The sequence below is a fragment of the Cydia amplana genome, chromosome 9, assembly GCF_948474715.1.
Source record: "Cydia amplana chromosome 9, ilCydAmpl1.1, whole genome shotgun sequence".
NCBI lineage: Eukaryota > Metazoa > Arthropoda > Insecta > Lepidoptera > Tortricidae > Cydia > Cydia amplana.
The window spans coordinates 1912651-1937881 of NC_086077.1; the positions used below are offsets into that span (position 1 = coordinate 1912651).

The 25231-nt window shown below is 38.5% G+C and overlaps 1 protein-coding gene across 1 annotated transcript; it reads left to right on the forward strand.

The window, feature by feature from the left end:
• Positions 1-517: 517 nt before the first annotated feature.
• On the forward strand, positions 518-21608 carry LOC134650906 (outer dynein arm-docking complex subunit 4-like). The gene is made up of 13 exons (XM_063505851.1): positions 518-619; positions 1265-1334; positions 3071-3164; positions 5205-5362; positions 6968-7117; positions 7228-7434; positions 10840-11018; positions 11658-11781; positions 12155-12291; positions 16250-16395; positions 17199-17365; positions 18076-18227; positions 21461-21608. The coding sequence occupies exons 1-13, from the start codon at positions 549-551 to the stop codon at positions 21606-21608; spliced, it is 1803 nt and encodes a 600-aa protein (XP_063361921.1). The 5' UTR covers positions 518-548.
• The last annotated feature ends 3623 nt before the right edge of the window (positions 21609-25231 follow it).

Sequence of the window (25231 nt, forward strand, 5' to 3'; positions counted from 1 at the left end):
GGATAAGGAGGTAAATTATCAACTTCTTGCATAAGGGAAAAATATATATGTACTTATTTGGTGTAGGTATGTTTACGTGTGCAGATATAAACAACGACATAGCCACTAAAAAAACTGTGTATTCTTTTCACGCGATAACCGCGAAAATAGAAGTTCGCAAATTGCGGGTCATTTTCTCTGTCTGCGAATTTCGGTTTTCGCGGTAGCCCCTCAGTGTCAGTGACTATGGTATACGTAGTGGAAATTAACATGTTCACTGACGATTATCTTGTTACTAGTAGATATCTATTGGAATCTTGTTAAAATAAATCTGCCTATTTTTCACTACAATTAATTATAAACAGGACAGATTGTTTGTACGAGTAGTATTCAGCTAGGTTGTCTTTCTTAATATTAGTCAAATCTAAACATTGTTAAGTTCAAATGCCAAAAATTTACATACATTTCTGTTCGAAAACGACTTAATCAATTCATTACTATCGATATATATCACGCCCCATCACTAATCACTGTATAGAAAAAACTAACGAGTCAAGTCACGATTTAACATGGTTCGCAAGAAATTAGAGTTCGAGGAGCGACCAATATGTAACGCGGTTACAGTTTACAGATCAAGAGGGTACGTATCATTAACCACACGAACATAGCCGCCATCATACAATCGATATTACGGTCTCATTATGACATTCTAAAATAACATGAAATTTTACATGGACATACAAGTAACTTCTATGTCTGGGGCCCGTTTCTAAAAAGCTTGTAACTTGTAATACTAGTGGAAGTCCCTTTCTAACAAAGGCTATCAAAAAGTGACATCCGCTTGGATTACAAGTTACAAGCTTTTGAGAAACGGGCCCTTGGTACTAATTATCGTTGCTAGATTTTTTTTATACCAATTAATTAAACTGACTAGTTACTTACAGCTTTTAAGAAAATGACTAAAAATTCGGTCAGAATCCTGAAATGAATTCAAATTACATCTTGACATCAAACTGATGCCATTTTGCTATCACTCGCCCGTGCGTCTTGCTGGCGCCAATACTTACAAGAAAAATGGCATAACTAATTTTGATGTCAAAATATAAGTTTGTCATACATAGACTAGAAATTAAACTCTAAATTAACACGTAAGGTACGGTGCTCGACGCGGTCCCAGTACATGTCATCTTGAAACTTAAGTCATTGTCAATAGAGGTGACAGCAGGGTGTCATCTATTGGACATTAGCATGTCGAGCACTAGTACGTTTACCTTACCGTTTGCAGACACTACTTGCAGCGTCTGGACCTGTTTGACAAAGCGATACAAGCGTACAATGAAGCACTCCGGTGGAATGTAAGTAAAATACTAAATATTAAGCGTTTACCTCATCTTTACGGTCGCCAGGCATTTTAGTAAGGGGCCGGTCAGCGGCTGCTACCACTACCACCCTAGTTAATACCCTAACAGCAGTTTTCCGTTCACGTACCTGATCAGGACACCGTTACCGATATACTCAAAAATAAATCTACTTATTATTATTCACAACGACGGGACTTAATCGCGTAAAATTAAGTTTTAAATTTACTTTCGACGTTTCGAGGACGGCGATGTCCCCGTGGTCTCGGAGAAGACTGGCTAGTTGACATCAACATCTTCTAGGCGCGCGAGTTTTTCGAACTACCCGCACTTGGTTTTGTTTATTAACTTGAACGTTTATTTGCGCACTAGAGATGTCACCCAATCGACACACAAGACGATGTTCGATTTTTCAACCTGCGATATTTGTTATTACTTACATTTAGGTACTAATGACTAGAATAAATCTACTTTTACAATCGACATTTTTAGATGAGTTTAAGTGTAAAAATATCAAACATTAAATATTTTTTGGCAATTTAGTTTTTTTTCCGCAAACGCAGCTCGGCCAATTCCTGCCCGGGCAATCAATAGACCAATGGATCCCGGTCCCCTTTCGCAAGTGCCTGGCGCAAGTGCAAGTCAATCTAGATGTACAGTCACCTGCAATAATATGTTACTCTTCGAAGGCCGCAAAAATATGTGTCACGCTCTTGTGGCTCTATACAAATAAGATCGTGTCAGATATATTTGCTGCCTTCGTTGTGTAACATATTATTGCAGGTGACTGTACAAACAGCAACACTCTTAACTGTCCATCGGTGGACCTTATGGCTCTTGTAATAAGGTTTACGAACTGTTAGTTAACGGTGAGGGCGATGGTACTAGTAATAAGCACATTAAATAGAGAAGCGAACTATCTGCTAATGAAAGTAGCTCCGTTACATGTTTAAATAATTTACCTAACACGCATAACAGTTGTAACAGGCACTGGAGATTAGTTTGAATTTAGACCTTGTTGCATGGGAATAAGGTTAACATTTGAATGAGATTTCCGACGGTTGTTACTACTTTTATCGCTAAAGGGGTGGTATTTTAGTCAAATGACCAACTAGCGCTAGCAGCTAGTTATTTGAGATGAAAGTTTAAATGTAAATAATTCCTGTTGCAATTATATTCGGAAATTCAAAACGTATTGTTATTTTTGTTGAAAAGCTTTTTAACTTTAATCCGTGAAGTCTTTTGTTTCAAAACAAAAGCATTGGTGTATTATATTTTTGGCTGTAATTTTAGTTTTACGCATAATGATATTTTACTATTTTACTCACATATTACCTACTCATAAGCTTGGGAACAATACGCTTCCTAGTAGGTACATAGTCACCTGGTTATAATAAAGAGGTTAATTATGTGTAATTTGGTCTTAAATTACTTAATTATTGCACTTTCCTAGTTGTAGGGTCTCGCGATGCCCACGAGTATTTAGTGGGACCTAAATAGATTCCACTAGATACGGTAGGTAGATGTAAATACATCTAGAGTCTGTGCGGAAAGAGAAGAGTTGTGGAATGTATTTGGCCCCATACAATCAACGACTCTTCTCTTTCGACACAGACTATATATTTGCGTGATAGCTACATATACTTTTGACGCGTAGTGCATCCGCTGTATCATTATCCGTCTTTGTAACACCTTTAAAGCGTGGTATAAAATAATAATGTGTTATATTACAGCAAGATGACGTCCATTCGCTGCTCGGCCGCAGCGTGGCGAGAGCGAAGGCGACGTATTACAGCGGAGCTTTAGCGGACGCCATTCGAGCTACCGGTACCTGCGGGCTCAGCACGGTTCCATTTTTTATCCACTAGGGTAAAGGCACCAGTAGTCAGCCTTATAACGACTTTTTTAAGTTTGAACGTTCGGCATTTCTACAGGATTAGTCGGATAATTAAACAAATGACATGGTTAGATCAATTGTTTATCATAGTTTTAAAACAAAATATTTAAAAAAACAACAATCCTCTTTATAATATCTCTAATTAAGTTTAAACAAAAAGTGGCACTTTTCTCCAGTAGTCAGCCTCCAAAATCCAGTAAGCAGCCTCTGTGTACCCAGTACTCAGCCTATATAAACTATTCATAATAATTAGATCAAAATCACTAATATATATATCAAAATCAACGATATTATAATATATATTTTTTTATAATGTTTGTTACTTATCGTTATTGTAGTTAGTTGTAGTTTTTAATCTTAGTTTATATATTTTTTGCATATATGTATTACTTACCTACTTGTTGCCTTATTTAAAAAAAATCTTATAGGTACATACAATTCTTATGACACGAAATTTGTTGGCCATAGGTACTTAATTAACTAACACTATTCTTGCAAACTAAGAATCGCAATATTTATTTTCTAATAATTAATCCGTCAAAAATTAACGAGGTAAATCAGGTAATATAATTATAATTATGTTCCTAGTAGGTATTCGGTAAAAAATAATTAATCGAGTCTATGCAGATCTAATTATCATTAATAAACAAAGTCATATACCGACCAGGAAAAAGCAAAATGATAGTTATGTATAGTTAACGTCAAAAATATGTATACACTTTTGAACCTTATTTCAATGAGATAGGGTTTAAAAATGTGGACATATTTTTGGCGGTGACGTACCAAGCAAGGTCAATGGCTGAGTACTGGATCCGCGAAACCCAGTGCTCAGCCGCATTAAAACGTTATTTCAAATGCGGCTGACTACTGGGTTTTACTTTAAATTGACTAGGGCATGCCTAACTAAATTTGAAAATGTAAATTTAACGGTCCTAACGGTAATAATAAAATAAACGAATAACCCAAAGGTCAGCCGTGGGGGGCTGGGCACTGGATTCTTTGGAAAAAAGTGTTATCCAGTGGCCAGCCCCCTCAATTTATAAGTGAAATATTGATATTTTCATTCAAATATAATGCAATTTAATAGATAAACTAATAAATAAACCAATCATTAACAAAAACAATAACTTTTAACATTAAAACATAGTTTTTCTTGCCTGTTAAGAGAACACCACGTGCAGTAAAAAATATGGCGGACATGATACTATTGCACTCGTCGACAAACAGCACCTGTATGAACGAGTATATTTCTTCCCCCCGTTCCCTCACCGCACCTGTCGTGTGACGTATTAACCAATAAGGAATCAAAGCTCCTATTTGAGTACTCGCGATTCGTTTAAACGAATATACCAGATATTTATGACCAATAAACGACTCAAAAGGCTGACCACTGGTACCTGGCTGGCCACTGGTGCCGTTACCCTACCACTAAGCCCGTCACTTTCGCACTTACATACTTGTTAGAACGTGACAGGCATGGTGATAAATGATAAAAATGCGACCGTGCTACTAGGGCTGGCTTTATACTTTATACTTAGGTCCAGAATTTAATGTGTTACCGGATAGATGATACATGTGCATTCACTACTCGGGCAGAGTGAGGCGAGAGCGGAGGCTACGTATTACAGCGGTGCTTTAGTGGACGCGCTTCGAGCTACCGGTACTTGTCTTATTCGAGCTACTGGTACCTACTTGTCTATATACTTTATACTTAGGTCCTGAGTTAAATATGTTACGCCCTAGAGAGTCCTAGGGCCTACCTTTAGGCTACCCGGTCCAAATTATCGATTAAACAATCTTTGAAAGACTAGCTAGGCATCTTTGACTGTTTTTTTTTCTCTTTTATTACTTAAGGGCGAGCATTAGTCCTCCTATACGAATCTCATAAGGGATTACGATATAGCGAGAGAGATGGTGCTGCCATCTATACAACTTAGAGAACAATTTTATTTCCTTTATCTTTACTTCAGAAATAGAACCCGAGAATGTATCAGCCCTGCACATAAGAGCTCAAACGGCGTATGAAACATGTGCCTTTGAGCGTTCCCTTGTCTTGTCACACCGCGGGCAGTTGATGAGGAAGCTACCGCCAAACTTCGCGGAGTGTGCCAGGAATGCCGAGGAGACTGTATGTATCGACCACTATTAAATAAATAAAAAATATTATAGGACATTTTTACACAAATTGACTAAGCCTCACGGTAAGCTCAAGAAAGCTTGTGTTGTGGGTACTCAGACAACGATATATATAATATACAAATACTTAAATACATAGAAAACAACCATGATTCAGGAACAAATATCTGTGCTCATCACACAAATATTCGAACCCAGGACCACGGCTTCACAGGCAGGGTCACTACCACTACTCACTAGGCCAGACCGGTCGTCAAAATTTGAGACTATTTGAGATAGACCTTCAATTGTTCTCTAAGGACTTGACGACGGCCTATGGCCTTGAAATTGACGTTAGATATTATGATTTACTAAAACAGGACGTACACGCGTAAAATTAAGTTTTGAATTTAACTCCGACGTCTTCGAGGACGGTGTTGGGACACGGGACGTGGTCTCGAAGAATGGCTAAAGTTGACATCAACATCTTCTAGCAAAAACAGCTATGAAGTTCATTCTAGTGGTTTGGTGATTAAGTCCCGTTTTAGTAAATAATTATTAGTAAAAAGTCGGAAAGTTATAAATTGACGTTAGTTAAACAGTTTTTGATAAAAGCTACTTATTTGTTTTAGCGAAGTAAAAAAGTTATTGATTATCTTTACAAAGTCTCAAAGAAAATCTCTGTTTCAATACACCAGTCAAAGTCAGGGCACTCTATTTCGATGTTCCATCTTAACAAGATATTCCACGTCATCAATACATATAACAGAGCAACATAGGCTGGCAATCAGAGAGTTTGTGCAACTTGTAACAAAGTTAGTACGACAACAAACGTACACTCGCGAACCCGGGCCCGGGGGAGTTGCGGAGTTCACGCTTGCCATTCAAAAAGTATTTTCCTTGTGGATACTAGCAATATCATAGCAGTTTTCAATGGATTTTTTGAAGTGCATTACAATATAGGTAAAGTCTGTTTCCATAACTGCAAACCATTGACAAAATAAATAAAATACCGCAATATTCAGCAATATTAATATCTTAGCACCTTTGCATACAAACTTCTATACTAGGGTTCAACTGACTGTACCTAATAACAACATTGTACATTGTACGTTAAATGGGACTACCATTTAACGTACATTTTGATTTGACAAAGTACCAATGCAATATTTGCAAAAGTAGGTGTATTAGGCGCGAATAGCAATTCCTGTTGAGCCATCTTGATAGCTAGCTACTCCACTTTACCAGCAACCTGAAATAACTCGGCGCTATATCGGCGTAATCTGAAAATCAGCAGTTAAGTTTATCAGGCTTCAAAGGTTCTCCTGTACGAACACTTACATAGAATAACACTATAGGTATAAATAAGCCCAATATAACTGAATTTTTTTATTTTTCTCTTTTAGTATACTGGGTTTTGTTTTTATAGAATCGGATTACACTCTTATGACAAACAAACTATTCAGTATTCACACTAGACGCTCGACGCACAGTTAGAACGCTCGTCACAATTTATTATTTCAGGCACATGTAAACCATCACTATATTTTTTAAGTCTTTGTTTTATATGAGTGTGAAATAAATTATGTTTATGTTTAAAATGATGTTATTCATCTAGATCAGAGTATGCACCGGAGAAAGTGCAGGAAAGGTGCTGCAGTCGGTTAATCTACTACGTTCGGAGGCGTTTGAGGAGATGACCAAGGACGAATTCACGCCGATCGTCATTAAACATCAGAGTCGAATGTCACATCAGGCAGCACATAAGGTAATCGGCAGTTAATAATAGCTTACGTGACTACTACAAGTGCTACAGAATGCCGAATTATTATTTTGATAATAATTATAGGCATAATAATAATTTTGATAATATTTTAGGTCCAAGATATGTCACGCATTGAACAACAGAAGAAGAATCAAATGACCCGTCTAATGGCATCGAAGTATTTAGAAAGAATGGCCCACGACAAATACTTTCTTACAAGTTTGTGTAAGGATGAGCGACTGGCGTCGGCTAACAAGAAGGGAGCCGCGAAACTACAGGAATTAGCTACTAATGCGCTCATGGACGTAGAAAACAGACAGGTAAGGTCAATACGGGTAAGTGTGGCTGCAAAATAAGTGTGGCTGGTCTTTAAATTGGGGCCTGTTTACATATTGATTAGTGTTTATTGCGAGTTCATTGATTTTCAATTGAATTTAAGTAACAAATGTATGAACTCCTAATAAAACCTAATAATGTGTAAACAGGCCCAAATGTGAAGGATATCTACACTTAACCGTATGCCACTCTTACCAGCACTTAGAAGTTTTATTACCTACAGTAGTTCAATGAATAAACTGTGCGTCGATAGGTGTATTTAGATTTGGAGAGAAGACACAGACCTAACTTTAGTACGTATTTTTATCAAGGAGATTAGAATTTACTACTTAGCCTACCTATTGTTTATAGGTCCAGATTGCAGAGATGATTTGTAAAAATTAGGAACAAGGTAGGATTCAAAGTACTTCCTTGAGAAACTCCATAAATAAAAGGTAGGTCGCGACTTACCACATCACCTAGAGCAACATATTATTTACGCTCGCTTAAATAATCGTTAAATACTAGATTTAGAGTTAAACCACCTTACATTTTGTCCAAGAGCACCGACAAACATATTATGTACCAACTCAAAAGCCTTGGCTAAGTCCATATATTATAACGATAAACATCTTTTAATTTCGTTGAATGTTTTTTTGACAGTAATAATTTTAATGTTGATATTAATATCCTTTGATACAATATTTATTTCGTTAGTATACAGTTTTGCTTAATAGAATAGTCCACTATAAAGTTTACTAACTATCTATCTACCTTTAGAAATAAAGTTTCCTAATCCTAATTGGATCCAATCGCACTCCGGCTTTGCAGATAGCATCATTTTATCGAGCTAGGGGAACCGCTAACGGCATGCAACGACTTCATGCCTCATTACCCTTGCCGGCGAAGAATCCTAAGTTAAAACTATAGAAACTTTAGTGGATTTTAATGCGTTCTTTTGACAAAAATTAATTACATACTTCACCTGATACTACTTTGTTTGTCATACTTACAGGAAATTCCTGAATGTATAATAAAAACTAAAAGACGAGATAAGACCTAGCTAGATCGATTTTTTGCCCCCAAAAACCCCTAATAGCAAATTTCATCGAAATCGTTAGAGCCGTTTCCGAGATCCCCGAAATATACCTATATATAAATAAATATACAAGAATTGCTCGTTTAAAGGTATTAGATAGATAGATAGATGTAAAACTTATCCATTATTCTTATTTAATACCAACAATACGAGGATACATATGGGCTGGATGCATGCAACTCCAAAGGTGTCACATGAACTGGTGCACTTAATAATTATTTCTAAAAGTAACTAGAACCTGCGTAAGATATGATCTGAATGATAAAAATTTCAAAGGAAAAATACATCTCGAACAAAATCCGGAAAACGCTGGCGGCAATAACAAAATGATTATGTTAAGTTTGTATGTAAATGGGGCAAATCTGCATCAGGGACTTAAATCAGAAGGCACGGAGCCAAGCTATCTCAATAGAATAGATGCAAAATCAAAAACATTTTGGCACGGAAAGACATCCGTTTCTGCTGGCCGAGTTTACTTAATACTGGCTTTATTTGAATTTGGAAGTCTGTTCTCGAATTAAAATGAGACGTTTGAGTTTTGGCCTGAAATTGTATTTTACTTGCGTACCTTTTTATCGTTAATGTAACAGGATTCATTCGATAGCATTCAGAATCAATTTGACTCAAAAAATGGTAGAAGTTGACGTGACTATTGGAAGCTTAGTGTTATATTTGTGTAATTAACTGTAGGTATGGCTACAATATTTTGTGATAAGGGACAACTTTACGGAAGACCTGTAAAGTTTTAATCAGACATACCTGTGTATTGGTGAATGTCATAAACATATTGATAATTTATATACCATACACATACGGCGATATAGGATAGGTAGCGATACAGCAGTGGTCTGTGGTGTAGGTACCTAGTGAACTATACTGTTGAAACTTGGTAAGTAGATGTATTCTGTGAACCGCATTAAGATTTTCACACAAAAATAGAAAAAAAAAAACAATAAATTTTGGGGGTTCCCCATACTTAGAACTGAAACTCAAATTTTTTTTTCATCAAACCCATACGTGTGGCGTATCTATGGATAGGTCTTCAAAAATGATATTGAGGTTTCTAATATCATTTTCTTTTCTAAACTGAATAGTTTGCGCGAGAGACACTTCCAAAGTAGTAAAATGTGTCCCCCCCCCTGTAACTTCTAAAATAAGAGAATGATAAAACTAAAAAAAATATATGATGTACATTACCATGCAAACTTCCACCGAAAATTGGTTTGAACGAGATCTAGTAAGTAGTTTTTTTAATACGTCATAAATCCCCTAAATACGGAACCCTTCGTGGGCGAGTCCGACTCGCACTTGGCCGCTTTTTACATTAGAGTAAAACAAGAAGAATTCAGGCCCTGGCTTTATTTGTACGCAGCCGGTGCTCTTATTTATGTGTTGCATTTTGTATGTCTCGTAAAATTTCGTGAATAAGCACAACAGCAGCGTGCTTTAACAACATTAAATATTCATTACTAGCATAAACATAAACAAATGAAGCCTGACATGCGTTAAGTTGAGTAATTCCGTATTTTTTTTTTATTTACCTATACATAAGCAGCAGCTTTTGAAGATGATGAGTGTATATCACACAGCACTTGTGATTATTTTTTTTCAGTTCTAAGATATAACATCTAGCCTGTTTTGTCTGTTCACTAACGGTGAACTAACACTAACAACAGTTTCTGGTATACTTCAGATTGTCGGGAAACTCCGAAAATGAACTCTAATTTTGGGTGATTTTTAGGATTCCCGAATTTACTTTATCCGCAAAATAAACATGTATAATGTGGAACCATACAATTTATCATTTACCCCTCAGCAAACATGTGAAACCCTGGAGTTGCAATGCAAGCATCTACTGTCTACTGCAAGCACTTATCATTCAGCTGTATGCTTATTTACCACCGACCTAGTATTTAATTTATAATGGCAGCTGCGACAGTCACATGACTATTTCCATACATTATTTAAGTTTAGATCGACGTTTTTTATCAAGCTCTGTCACGTTAGCTAGGTCCCCAGCGGCGGTAGCACGCTCGCATTTTTATCGCTTGTCACCATGCCTGTCACGTTCTAACAAGTATGTAAGTGCGAAAGTGTCGGGCATAGTGACAGGCGATAAAAATGGAACCATGCTGCGCTCAGACTTCCAAGTTTAAGGGTCGGTTGCACCAAACTGTTCGTATCGTTAGAGTTCGCAAAATTTTTATGTATGGAAAATTTCATAGTAAAGCGCCGGGGCGCGCTGGCTGACGTTGATCAGTCTGTCAAATGTGGTTGATGCAACTTGCCCTAAATCCTGCTAACTTGACAGGCTGTTCTACGGGAACGTCGACCCATGTACGCAACGTCGCCAGCTGAGAGCGCTGCGCGCACGCGTCTCCGACAAGCCCGTAAAGAACAGCGGGAAAAGGCGCGGCGTCAGAACGTGACTGATGCCACCCGGCTTCTGTCAGCTGCTGTGGCTATGCAGGAACAGCATGATACTAACAAGTACCTACTGTTCATTAATAACTACATGAAGTGACGATTACGTCTCCTGACGTAGAAAGTGTTATGAGCAGTAAGAGAAAGCCCAGCGCCAGAACGTTATGGCTCCTCTACAAGATGGCCCACTGGACCAGCGAGATGGCTGTGCGATGGTTGAGAGCACGCACTATCGAATGGGCCACGTGTAGGTGTGTGAACGCACCATCGGCATCCCGCCGCTCTATAAGCTATCCGACACCACTACTCTCTCTACACGGTGGTCAGCGTGGACCAGCGTATGATGGCCCATCGTGTACGGACGCCACTTGGTGTCTGACGCTCCACGTAGGTATCACTGAGAGTTATCCCTTCTCTATAAATATACCTCGCCCGTAGCTTTAAATATTACCCAATACACAATTCCCCGCTATTAAAAAAGGTGTTATTGCCAAAAAAATAATTCTATGTTGGCTATGCAACAAATCGCATGCAAGTTTGCGCACCTGCTTCTCATAGTACAAGCTTTGCTCAATTTCGGGCTAGGTCGACCTCTTAGATTGTCCAAATATTCAAACTCAAACTCAAAATATACCTACTTTATTCATGTAGGCCTAGCAACAAGCACTTAGGAACACAAACGTATTTATTTATTTTATTGTCTAGATGTTTGGAGTTGGCCGAGTTCGGCATGCAACAAATAGCACGCAAGCCTGCGCACCTGCTGCCGGACAAAGAAAAGTTCCTGCAGGAGTTATACACCACTGTAGCCCTTGCTTTTCTGGACCAGGTAACTGTTGAAAATTATAACTATACTTGGTCAAGCAGATCTTATCAGTAGAAAAAAGCGGCAAATTTTAAATATGTAGGCGCGAAGGGATATCGTCCCATACAAAATTTGAATTACGCGCCTTTTTTAGTGACAAGATTTGCTTCACCAGCTATAGCTGTTGTCGTGGAATGTCGTTAGTAGACATCGGAAGGCGAGGGCATTTTTTATGACAGTTTGGGAGTTCATAGTTCGGTAAATTCAATTGCAGTTCCTTTTTTCATGTGCCAGTGATCCTTCCATGGTTTGTTTGTAAAAATAAAATAATAACTCAATTCCCTTTTTCTTCATTTTAATAGTTTTTTAAGTCGTTATACGACTTCACTTATTTCAGAAACGAGTCGCAGAAAGCATGAGCGAGGCGGACCGCGAAAAGAAAGCATTTCTCATGCTTGGCATAGCTTTGTCGAGGGAACCAAGCAGGGATTCGCTCTGGCGGGCTAGACCTATGGCGCCTCATACTGATGTCAAGTCAGTCTCTCTCTCTCTCTCTCTCTCTCTCTCTTGGTGATGACCTCACCAGTTCTCTCTCTCCGATAATAATCTATTAAGATTTGAAAGAAAGCATTCCTCATGCTTGACATAGCTTGGTCGAGGGAGCCAAGCAGGGATTCGCTCTGGTGGGCTAGACCTATGGCGCCTCAGACTGATGTCAAGTCGGTCTCACTTTCTCTCTCTTTCTCTCTCGCTCTCTCTTGGTGATGACCTCACCATTTTTGGCAGTTTTGGCATCGCAATATCGTGCGAACCGAGCAGGGATTCGCTGTGGCGGGCTAGACCTATGGTGCCTCATACTGATGTCAAGTTAGTCTCACTTTCTCTCTCTTTCTCTCTCGCTCTCTCTTGGTGATGACCTCACCATTTTTGGCAGTTTTGGCATCACAATATCGTGCGAACCGAGCAGGGATTCGCTGTGGCGGGCTAAACCTATGGTGCCTCATACTGATGTCAAGTCAGTCTCACTCTCTCTCTCTCGCTCTCTCTTGGTGATGACATCACCATTTTTGGCAGTTTTGGCATCGCAATATCGTGCGAACCGAGCAGGGATTCGCTGTGGCGGGCTAGACCTATGGCGCCTCATACTGATGTCAAGTTAGTCTCTCACTTCCTGGCCAAGCCAAGACGTAAAACTTTAAACAAACCACGGGCGGTAGGTAATTCGTAAAGCCCTCACCTTCGGTTCGGGCCACAAACACCTGCGATCTGGAGCATTCACTAATTCACCTCCCTAGGTATGTAATGTACTATTTTATGCTTACTTGTACATATGCTTTACAGCTACTAACTAGTATTATTCCTTTTTCAGCGATTGCTGAACAATACAGCTCTAAATAGCACATTGTTAAATAACTTCTTTTATTTATTAAAATTATGTGTCTCGATAAAAAATTCAAGAAATGGCGAGAAGCAGGGAACTTAAGACGCTTTACTTTTTCACTCAACTCTAAACGGGAGTTGTTTAGCTACAGGGTGTACCTAACTTGAAGAATAAAATAAATCTTCACACTGGAACAAAAAAGTCTCGAAATGAGAATTTAATAAAAGTAAGAAAAGACACGTGATTATTTCCATACATTACCATTTAAGTTTTGGTTGGTATTTTCTATTGACAACCGTTATCCTAGCCCCCCAGATGCTCAAGTTTTACAAGCAACTTTCATCAAAAACGACGTTTTAAACTAACCAGATTACATAATTAGATACACGATACTACTATGATAATTAGATACACGACAGTGTTCCTTTAAACCGATTAAGCCTCTTTAATCCACCCCGTATACGATTAACCCGCGTTCCCCATCGTAATGGAAACCTACAAAGCACTGGTCACAGATCACTTTACTAAGATGGATTAAATATCCACTACTCATTTTCCCGGATTCATAAGTTCATAAGAGTGGCCATCCTACTCGCCTGATCTAAATCCAATGGATTATAGTTTGTGGTCAATCTTAGAGACAAGGGCATGTGCTACTAAACACAAAAATGTAAACGCACTAAAAGCAACACTTACCAAAAAATGGGAAAAAATATCCTTGGAGGAGCTGCGGCATTTCGTTGAAAATTTTAACAAACGTTTGCGTTTGTGTATCAAAGCGAAAGGAGGCTATTTTGAAGACGATTAATTTTTGTTGCATAAAAAGAGTGGTTTTAACTTTTAATTTTTAACTTATTTTGAAGTAGTTACGTAAGTACCTACTTAATAAAATAATTAGAAAAAAACTGTCAACGTATTTTTGGGCCACCCTGTAAAAGAGCGCATATGTCTGTGACTTCGACTTCGCGGTATTCGTAAATGGTTTACGAAGCGGCGTCTGTGCATGTTCGTCTATAACTTGGAGGTATGTCCCGCATTCCCTGCTCTCGTGGTTCTAGCGTGAAACGAAACCAACGTCCGATGCCAGTGGAAACGAGGTAGGTATTTCCTTTTGCCTTTTACCAACGGCCGACCATTTCGTAGAGTTACTGATCAGTGCCACAAAGAGACTCAAATATTTCTAAGCAAAATGTATCTCAATATACTTCTGTCCTATGCTAACCACCGTTTAAAGTATTCGCCCGTATTGAATTTACACATATATAGTCTGTAATATGTCAGTAGCAATGTAAAGCAAACTGAAGTATGGCATCCCTAGTAAACGAACAAAAAGCACCAATTTACATCGAACAACGATGAAATCTAAACAAAACAGTTCCACAAATAAAATATAAACGTAGTGTTGCTAACCCGCGTTTTTAAAATTTTTACAAATACAAATACAAATACAAATGCTTTATTCGTCGATCATAGGTACACAACATGATATTGCATATGATGGTAAAAAAGGAAAAGGAATTTTGTCGCCTTTTGATACTGACAAGATTTGTTTGACCAAGTATAGTTACGAGTATAGCCGGGCATTAGTCAAAAAGTCATGGCCGGTAATTTTTCTGTAAAAGAAACTAAATACTATTGAAATTAGAACATCGAAGTCGACATAATTCAAATCACTTCTTGTCAAAATCATTATTTGATAGAATTTTATACAAAACACATGTAACAAAAAAGTTAAAATATTAAAAATCAAAAACCATTATAATATATTCAAAATTATACCACTTATTTTACAACAATTACTTTTTTAATTTAAGTAAATAATTTGAAGCACCTAAGCATAATGTCTTGTGGACCGTGTGGAGGTTGCTGCGGGTCGTGCTGCGGCTGCGGGCCTTGTGGGGGCTGTGGACCTTGCTGTGGAGGTTGCGGACCTTGTTGTGGCGGTTGCGGGCCTTGCTGTGGCCCCTGCGGTGGCTGCTGCGGAGGGCCGTGCTGCGGCGGGCCGTGCTGTAAGCCCTGCTGTGGCTCGCCTTGCTGCGGGTCGTCGTGTGGGCCTTGCTGCGGTGGGCCTTGCTGTGGACCATGTGGGGGCTGCTGTGGGCCTCGCTGCGGGCCGTGCGTCCCCTGCGGTAACTGCACGGAGCCCTGCCCCCCGCCGTCCTGCGCGCCCTGTCCTCCCCCGTGCGGTCCCTGCTAGCTGTCACATGGAAACCTAGAATCTGTGAATGTACCTTGTGAATTGTTTGTAAGAATACAATGGTTTACTTTAATTTTCTGTTTTATTTATGGTGACCGACAGAAATATTATAGGATCGTATAGTCTCCATCAGACATCATATACATCGGACTGGCCAAGGCGCTCAAATAAATATGTATGAGAATTCACCTTAATGTCTTGATAATCGAGGCTTTGTTCAGATGTTTGTGAACACCTTGGCTGCTCCGATATACTGGTGAAGAGTTGAAGACTGTGCCATCACGCTCTGCAATAGTTAACCCTTTATTGGGTAACTGCAACATATTTGCCGTCATAGGCATAGTCGTCAGACATTTTTTTTCTCAATGAATGCGTTGTTAGTTAATATAAATTTGAGTTCGCATTGGAGAATATACTCGTGTATCTACAAAAAACCGGCCAAGTGCGAGTCGGACTCGCGCACGGAGGGTTCCGCACCATCAACAAAAAATAGAGCAAAACAAGCAAAAAAACGGTCACCCATCCAAGTAGGTACTGACCCCGCCCGACGTTGCTTAACTTCGTCAAAAATCGCGTTTGTTGTATGGGAGCCCCACTTCTTTATTTTATTCTGTTTATAGTATTTGTTGTTATGCGGCAACAGAAATACATCATCTGTGAAAATTTCAACAGTCTAGCTATCACGGTTCGTGAGATACAGCCTGGTGACAGACGGACGGATGGACGGACGGACGGACGGACAGCGGAGTCTTAGTAATAGGGTCCCGTTTTTACCCTTTGGGTACGGAACCCTAAAAAAGAGCCGATAAAAGTTATCCCATCTCTTGTAAAATGTTAATTCTGTGGCCAGATCTTAGATATTTTGATAATGCCTACATTTTAATGACTCAATGACCAGTATCGATGTTTTACAGGACTCGCTTGCGCACGCTCGAGCGCTCCGTGGTCCTCGCCGAGCGCGCGTCCGAACGGTGTTACATCCTGCACGAACTAGCGCGCCTGTACGCTGATACCAAGAAGGCACAGAAAGCCAGATACTATTCTACCAAGTGCCAAGCAGGTTTGTGGTTGGCTAAAACAAATAATTATACTCTGTGATTCAGGAGCCGTGAGAAGTAACCAACTCCTACTAGTGTTGTGAATAACGCTCATTTCGAGGTTTAAAGACTCGAACCCTTAAGGCTCTCGAAGCTTAACGCCTCAAAGGCGGCAAAGACGATTTCTTACATCCATACGCGTAAAATAAATAAATATAATTCTCAAAATATAGTCGAGTCTTCAAAACTTACGAGTCTTGAGGGCTCGAGTCTTTAAGCCTAAAAATAAGAGTTATTCACAACACTGACTCCTACGCATTCAGTTAATGATAAGCTATCTACAGTATCATACTAGTCTGTCAAATCAGGGTATGTAGATGCAGGTAGATGTAAAGTATTTAAGACAGATAATTGCGACAAAATATTATAGTACAGTCAGCAGCAGAAGTTGCTAAGCGGGCCAGGTGTTCAAAATGATCTTGACGCGACTTTATTATTAAAAGGATAAGAGCGTGTCCAGGTAATTTTGAACAGCTAGCCCGCTTAGCAACTTCTGCTACTGTACAGTGTACGAGCATGTACCCATTGAAAATAGAACTAAAAGCTTAACCTTTTCGACGCCATGTCAAACACAAAAGCTGTCTCTCAGACGCCACGTCATCGAAGTGTCAAAACTGAAATTGAACTTTATCCATATGCACCTAGGTCTATGTTGCTCTGTGGTCTATGACCGATTTATACGTCTTTGGCGTTGGACCTGCGGTGCGTATATATTGGTCATTGGCGTCCAAAAGGTTAATCACTTAAATAATTTTGTTTAATCCAGAAGCTCGATCGTCAGGTCAAAGCGTGTGGCTTCTCAACGCGACCTTCCTCGTGGCACGATGTCACGTCCTTCAAAACAACAGACCTGACGCCCGGGCCGCGCTGCTGGAAGGGTCCTCTATGGCTCGAGCTTTTGGATATGGCGATGTTTCAGATTTCTTTGACACAGTACGTATTTTCTTAATAGTAGATGCTTTCTTCTGGAAATATGATACTACAAAACAACAGACCAGACGCCCGGGCAGCACTGCATTCTTTGACACAGTACGTATTATGTTTCTTAGTAGATGCTTTCTTCTGGAAATATGATACGAACTACAAAAAAATATTAGAACCGACGCCCGGGCCGCGCTGCTGGAAGGATCTTCTATGGCTCGAGCTTTTGGATATGGCGATGTTTCAGAGTTCTTTGACACAGTACGTATTATGCTTCTTAAGTACTCTTAGTACTTACTACTTTCTCCTGGCAAGATGCCACGTCCTTCAAAATAATAGACCTGACGCCCGGACTGCGCTGCTAGAAGGATCGTCTTTGGCCTCGAGTCTTGGGATATGGCGAAGTTTCTGTACCCCTAGTGTAAATTTCATTCGATTGCGTGACCCATAGACTAGGAATCCTCTAGACGGAGTTTAGAGCAATTATTTCATGAAACCGATGCTGCCAAAAATACTGGGGTGCGGGGGACGAGGTGAGCGAGTCCCGTGCCGTGATTGGTCCGTTCAAAGACACAGACGTCAAACAAAGACACTTTGACTCGAAAATGGAGTAAAACTACCGTATATTTGTGGCAGAGGGGGTAGCGCGTGACCCCTTCCGTTGTCCCTCATTCCCTTCTAATATCCTGTCTTTACGAGTTCTAATAAAAGTAATCTTGTAGTGTGCCAACGTGTCGAGTGAAGGAGAGATCCTGCTTTCCGAGGAACCACTGTTGAAAAGAGAGAAAGACATGGTGAGCCTGATGCAGGATGATGACATGAAGTCTGCCGCCGAACTACTGTTCAGGAGGATGTCTACAGTCCCCGTTGCCAGGTAAGAGGGAATATTACGCGAAACTCTGCGTAGGGGGCGCCACTCCCACAATCAGTCACAATCTTAGGGTCTACCGCAAACGACAGAGTCGAAATTTTGTCATTTAACCTCCTGACATTTGCGGCAGTAATGCAGTAACAGCATTTAAAATAGCCTCGTAAGTCCCCGTGTACTTGTACAAGTATAAATTAAATTCGAGTTTAGAACTCGTATACAAATAAAATAACGTTCCAAATACAAAATTGCCCTAGGTCCTACGAAAAAAATAAAATTGGTAAATATCTAGATAAATTGCCATTTTGACTTTTCTGACAGTAATGCATTAGGAGCTGCAGTTAACATCCTAAGATCACCTTGACTGATATAATTGTTATTTATTCCGCCCATTAAATAGGGCCATTGCGCTAGTTTTCGTCCAACTCCAGTTTTCGTCCACTTGACCTACATTGCTGCACAAATTTGGACTACATAAAAATGATATTTCCCAAGTAGCAAATTAAAAATGAAATACAATTTTTGATAATCCGTCAAGTGGATGAAAAGTAGACATATATTATACTGTTTTTGCAACGGAAGGGATAATAACCAGAGATCGGACAGATTGGCGTCATTGCTCGCAATAATGTGGACATGACTCCAAATTTGATTAAATAATTAATCATTTAATTATTTTTTTACCTGAGATTTAATTTTGTTCCCTAGTCAATAAATAGCACTTAAATATATTATTGATATGAAAAATGAGTACATACAGAAAATTTGGAAAACACTGATTATTATTTTTTAATAAATTTACGTAATAAGAAATCTCTGTGTTTTATATTGATTAGGAATCAAAATTAAACCTCAGGTAAGGAATTAATTAAATGATTAATTATTTAATCAATTTTGGAATCATGTCCACATTATTGCGAGCAATGACGCCAATTTGTCCGATCTCTGATAATAACACACAAAGGTAATGACTTGATTATTTCTTCCAGTATAAAGTAAAGCAAACACGGCAACCGAGTAATATATCGGAAATTATCGATACCGGCAGTATCGAGTACAACGTGCATATTGTTCGCCGCACGATGAATAAATTATTAACGAAATCATTACTGTATCGTTTTCCGTAAATAGCGTTGGTATAAACGGCGCGGAAGAAATTACGCGGTGATTTTTTTAAATGAACATTTCTAATAATAATCTTAAATTACATGAACAGTGTAGAATTAAATTCAGTGCAACATAATATGCATAACATAATTTGATATTATAATTACGAGATTTAGACGTTTACATAATTATTATGATGTGTAAAGATTTTACAGAAGCAAAGTAATAGGTAGGTATGATTGCCCGTCGGGTTTTCCTAAAAAAACAAAAACTGTTTAACAAACTATTTTAATACTTTACAAACTCTGTAAGTAGTGAAATAAAAAATAAATTAAAAAATCTCTGGTTCGTACCTAATGATCGCTGGGTAAGTTTGAAAAAGTTATGGCTTCAAAGTTTTACTGGAAGCCTTTTCCGTAAAATTATTGAAGAAAAGCAATATCTTCACAAACAAGTATTTACGAGGAACTCTAAAATCCAGTTTATTGCATGCAGAGTTTGTTCCACTGGGATAAAACTTTACACAAAGTTACGAAATTTATACTGGACTGGAAAATCTTATATCAACATTGGACGTTAAATTATTAATATCTGGGAGACCGAGCTTTGCTCGGAAAACATATAAAAACTCAATAATGCGCGTTTTCCCAGAGATAAAACCTAGCTAGATCGATTTTTCGCCCGCGAAAACCCCCATATGTAGCAAATTTCATCGAAATCGTTAGAGCCGTTCCCGATATCCCCGAAATATATATACATATAAATAAATAGGGTGCGTATCATAATGAATACGCACTTTTGGTATAATTTCAATTTACAAACGTTCAAAACGTATACTAATCTTATCTATAATGCACTAAATCTATATTTTCAATAAGTATAACATAAAAATAATATAACATACACTATACATACCGCTGTTTGGTATAACATACAAATAAACTAATTACATTTAATATAACATTCATTATGCATATAAATTAAAATAATGAATAACATCTCATATAAATATCTGAACAAAACACCAGTAAAATTATTTGGATAGCTCAGTATTTCATAGGTCATCGAAACTAATTACTGTCAGAAAAGTAGGTTAGGTTAGGTTAGAACTGTGACTCCCCAGAAAAAGAAACTGCTACCAGAAAAGTAGGTTAGGTTAGGTTTGAACTGTGACCCCCTCAGAGAAAGAAACTGTTACCAGAAAAGTAGGTTAGGTTAGGTTAGAACTGTGACCCCTCAGTGAAAGAAACTGCTACCAGAAAAGTAGGTTAGGTTAGAACTGTGACCCCTCAGTGAAAGAAACTGCTACCAGAAAAGTAGGTTAGGTTAGAATTGTTACCCCACAGAAAAAGAAACTGCTACCATAAAATAGGTTAGGTTAGGTTAGAACTGTGACCCCCCACAGAAAAAACTGCTACTAGAAAAGTAGGTTAGGTTAGGTTAGAACTGTGACCCTTCAGAGAAAGAAACTGCTGCCAGAAAAGTAGGTTAAGTTAGGTTAGAACTGTGACCCCCCACAGAAAAAACTGCTACCAGAAAAGTAGGTTAGTTTAGGTTAGAACTGTTACCCCGCAGAAAAATACAAGGTTAGGTTTATTGCGTGGTATTTGTTTTGTATATTATATTATTTCAAAGTTATACCTTTTTATACTTATCATAAACGATATTATATGTAAAGTTCATTATACATTATAAAATTATAGAATTCATTGTTATACGTATTGCACGTTATACTTATTGCACGTTATTCCATTCAAAATTATACTAAGTAATTGAATTTATATATTCTGAGCAATATATTATAGGTTTGTATACGTTCTATTACTTACTCATTCTTGTGTAAAGAGCAATTGTTGAGTACCTACGCGATACACCGCCGTCGTGAACGCTGCTCGCACTGTTAGTGCTTGAGAAAGGAGACTTAGGCTCTCCGAAACATGTCGCGCGAGTTAAGGGATTCAATGTTAGTATTATGTCTCACAACAGTTTAAATTCGAATTCTGGTATATTTATTTGGGTAAGTAATCGTGCTCGTTTAAAGTTATAAGATTTGTTAACTTTAGCCAGTTTAAAAATCGCCTTGCTTTTCGTAATCCAAATACTTTCAGCGTGACTCTCTATTATGGTTCCAGGCGTTTCTCAATAATGCCCGGAGCGCGCATGGAGGCTACGCCCGCGCCAACGAGCGGACGGCGCGCGTCGATCCTGCCGCGTGCGCAGCCCCCCGTGCGACACTACAAGACCTCGCACCCGCTCGGTTTCCAGGACTTCGACATTTAACTTTGTTTTGTGTAGAAAATACTTTTTTGTGTCTTGTTTTTATGGTACAGTCAGCAGCAAAAGTTGCACGGTGGACGAGGTGTTCAAAATTACCTTGACGTGCTCTTATTCTCTTACAATAAAGTCGCGTCAAGATCATTTTGAACACCTCGCCCGCTTAGAAACTATTGCTGCTGACTGTATTAGGTTTTATTTATTTTTTAATTTTCTTTGATTGGAAAATAGTCGACAGTAGATGAGTAGACGAAATTGATTGCGGATCGTTGCAAATTTTACTGCATCAACCATTTTAGTAACCTTCATTTAAATTGACATTTGATTTTAATTTAATTTTGAGTTCAGCCGTGGGCTTCAATAGTCCACCATCCGTGTAAAAGATAAAATTACTAATGCTACAATTTTCTTCAAGATTTGTAAAATTGGTGGTTTTTTTTAAAGGTAAACTTCCAGTCTTTTATTGACAAAAATGTCATTGTCAACCTCGACAAAAAGCTTTTTGAAGTCGTCCGGATTTGACAAAAAGTCAAATGTGGTAAGAAAACTAGTCCTCCTATCAGAATCGGAATCGGGCAACGTTTTTTTTTCTCTACAAAAGGAACAGTAAAAAAATCTACAGTGTTCTTCATGTCCCGTTGTTGCACTTACCCCACCTTACCTCAATTAAAGTCACAGTTTTCTAATCTGTTAGCAATTCCATGCCCTTTTGGCGTTATACCTCATAATAACAGGGCAGCCGCAACCACAATTTGAAATTGGAACGCTAAATGCGGAATTAACCGCCGCAGCGTTGGAAGTGTCCTAAATCATACCCAAATACCCGATCCCTATGCTTGATGAGGAACGAGCAATTAAACTAGCATACCGGAGACAGACAAAATATATGGATCTACCGTGGATCTATCTACACAACACTCGCACACACACACACACACACACACACACACACACACACACACACACATACACATACACACTACACTACACTACACTTTGTGATTTTGTAATTTTAAGTTGGTAATAAATTTTGTTTGGTAGGTACCAGGTACCTACACTTATATTCTCCTATGGATCAGAACCAATATTTACCTACAATTAAGGGATAAGTACACCCAATGACACCCAATGTTGTTTTATTTATATTTGTTTTTCTGGCTTCCTGCCGGAAAGCGTCAGATTTTTCCCGCTGCGCTAAATGAAGTTGCCACTTCGGTTCAAACAAAAAATATATACACACCTCGGCCAATAAATAAGACATTTCTTACCTAAGTAAGCCCTAAGGCTCATTTAGACGGAGCGCGAACTCGCATGCGATTTTAGTTACATTGCGGACCACTGAGGCTACAACAATTCAGCCGACCGATCAAGTAACGCAATGTAATGTAATGAAACTCGCATGCGAGTTCTTGCACCGTCTAAATGAGCCCTTACTGTGCAAGGTATATGCCGTATTTTGCTTACAGTTCGAATGGCTCTAAATCGGCTCTAAAACTACTTATTTCGCAAAGAACTATGTCAACAGTATCGCTCACAATTCAAAAGCATTTCAGGGTTCTCAAAATCATTGGTCGGCTCTGACTTATTTACACTACGTAATAAATGGGAATATGCATATGCCGTTAGTCAGGCTAGGGGATATAAAAGTGGTGGTAAGCTGGGGCTGGGGATACATTATTATGTATGCAACCTGATGTCTACGCGATAACGTGGGACAAGGGCTACATAATATTTTCTATAACGCCACGCAATGCGTCACATTGTTTGTAACTTGGCAAGAACAGTAGCCCAATTTTATTTGAGATCAGAAATAAATAAATAAATAGGGTAGGTGCGTTAGTTTTCGTCCAGCTCTAGTTTTCGTCAACTTGACGAATTTGAATTATAAACCTACATTGGTGCACAAATTTATACTTATTGTCATCCTTAATCATTGGCAATCCTTAACGTCAAAACAATATAGTAGTAGTAGTAGTAGTAATCACTTTATTGTACACAACACAGGTTTACATAATATTTACAGAAATAAAGGTACAAAGGTATATAATCTCTCTACATAAAAAATATATTTCGCAAGTAGAAAATTAAAAATCAAATATATTATTTGCAAATCTGTCAAGTGGACGAAAACTAGAGCATGGACGGAAACTAACGCAATGACCCTATTTGGAAACAATCTTGTAAGATTCGACCTACATAGCCCCAAACTTTTTCAAATAGAGATAAAACTACAGTTCGCGATAAGAAGTAACTATACATGCTAGTTGTTCTACATAGAAAGATATATTTTATTTAGAACAGCTATTTTAAATGCTGACTATTCATGTCCATATGTCTGATCTCATTGCCATTCCACAATGTCCCAACAAATTAATGGACACTGTGTGTTTACGTTTGTTCCGCAAGTTATTTTATTCCATTCGTCCTGTTTATCGTGACGTTCATTAGGACGAGTTGTTGCTGTTTTGTTTACCCCGGTTCTACTACATATTTGAAATACGTGTAACGGATACTGTCTAAAAGGGTTCATGACTAATTTGGAGAAATGGGACAAACGCATTTTAGAAATGGATAATACAATTAAAGTTAACGACTCTGTATGTTAAATGTCGCCATTTGCGCCATCCCACTGACCCGGGGTTAACCTGTTAAACCATTACCCAACGTTAAATTGCACTGGTAACCATGGTAACTCCAGGTTTAGCCGGTTAACCCCGGGATGTGGGATGGTGCAAGTGGCGCTAAGCGTATCAAGTGTGACGTGGAGCGCGACGTAATTGGTCGTTTGTGTGACGCATGCAATAAATAGCGGTAGCCTAGTGCTCGTGACACCCTCACGTCAAATATAGCCTCTGTCTTGGCTGCTATTTATACTTGCGCTTTATACAACTAACTTAATGGTCACTTCAAAGACAGGACTTGTTTAGGTAAGTACCTAATATCCTTTGTTTCCCAAAAAAATTTAAGTCATAATGTATTGATTGTCATATTACATATTATCATTAGTCCTAATACTGAAACCGTTAACTTTTCAGGATTTTCGTAAGGTTATCCTATAGATAGGATAGGCTAGGTTAGGTTAGATTTGTTTTATGGCATCCTGAAAAGTTACTCGTTTCTAAACCAAACAAATCATGACTAACGAAAATGCGGACAAACAATACATTATGATTTAAAACTTTTTGGGAAACAATAGAGACTAAACATGAACATACCTAAAGCCTTGTAAGTAGGTGTAATGGTCGTTTGAGAATAATGTTAATTCCTGTAATACGAGTATCAAAGAGGATAATGTCCCTGAGAGTGTCAAGTGTGACGTAGAGCGCGACGTAATTGGTCGTTTGTGTGACGTATGCAATAAATAGCCGTAGCCCAGTGCTGCTCGTGACACCTTCAGATGTCAAATAGAACTACCGTGGAGGGTAGTTATTTATAGGACCAATTCAGTAGAGTTAGACCATGATAAGTCAGCAACGATTTTGATAGCACACGCATTGCAAGGGTTATTTTAAAATTATTTAGAAACAGTTTCGTTTATAACTGTAAATCCATTTATGTATACTATTGAATTACGTATACTAAATTGTATCTTTTTCTACATAATTTTATACAATCTCACGTAAATTTTC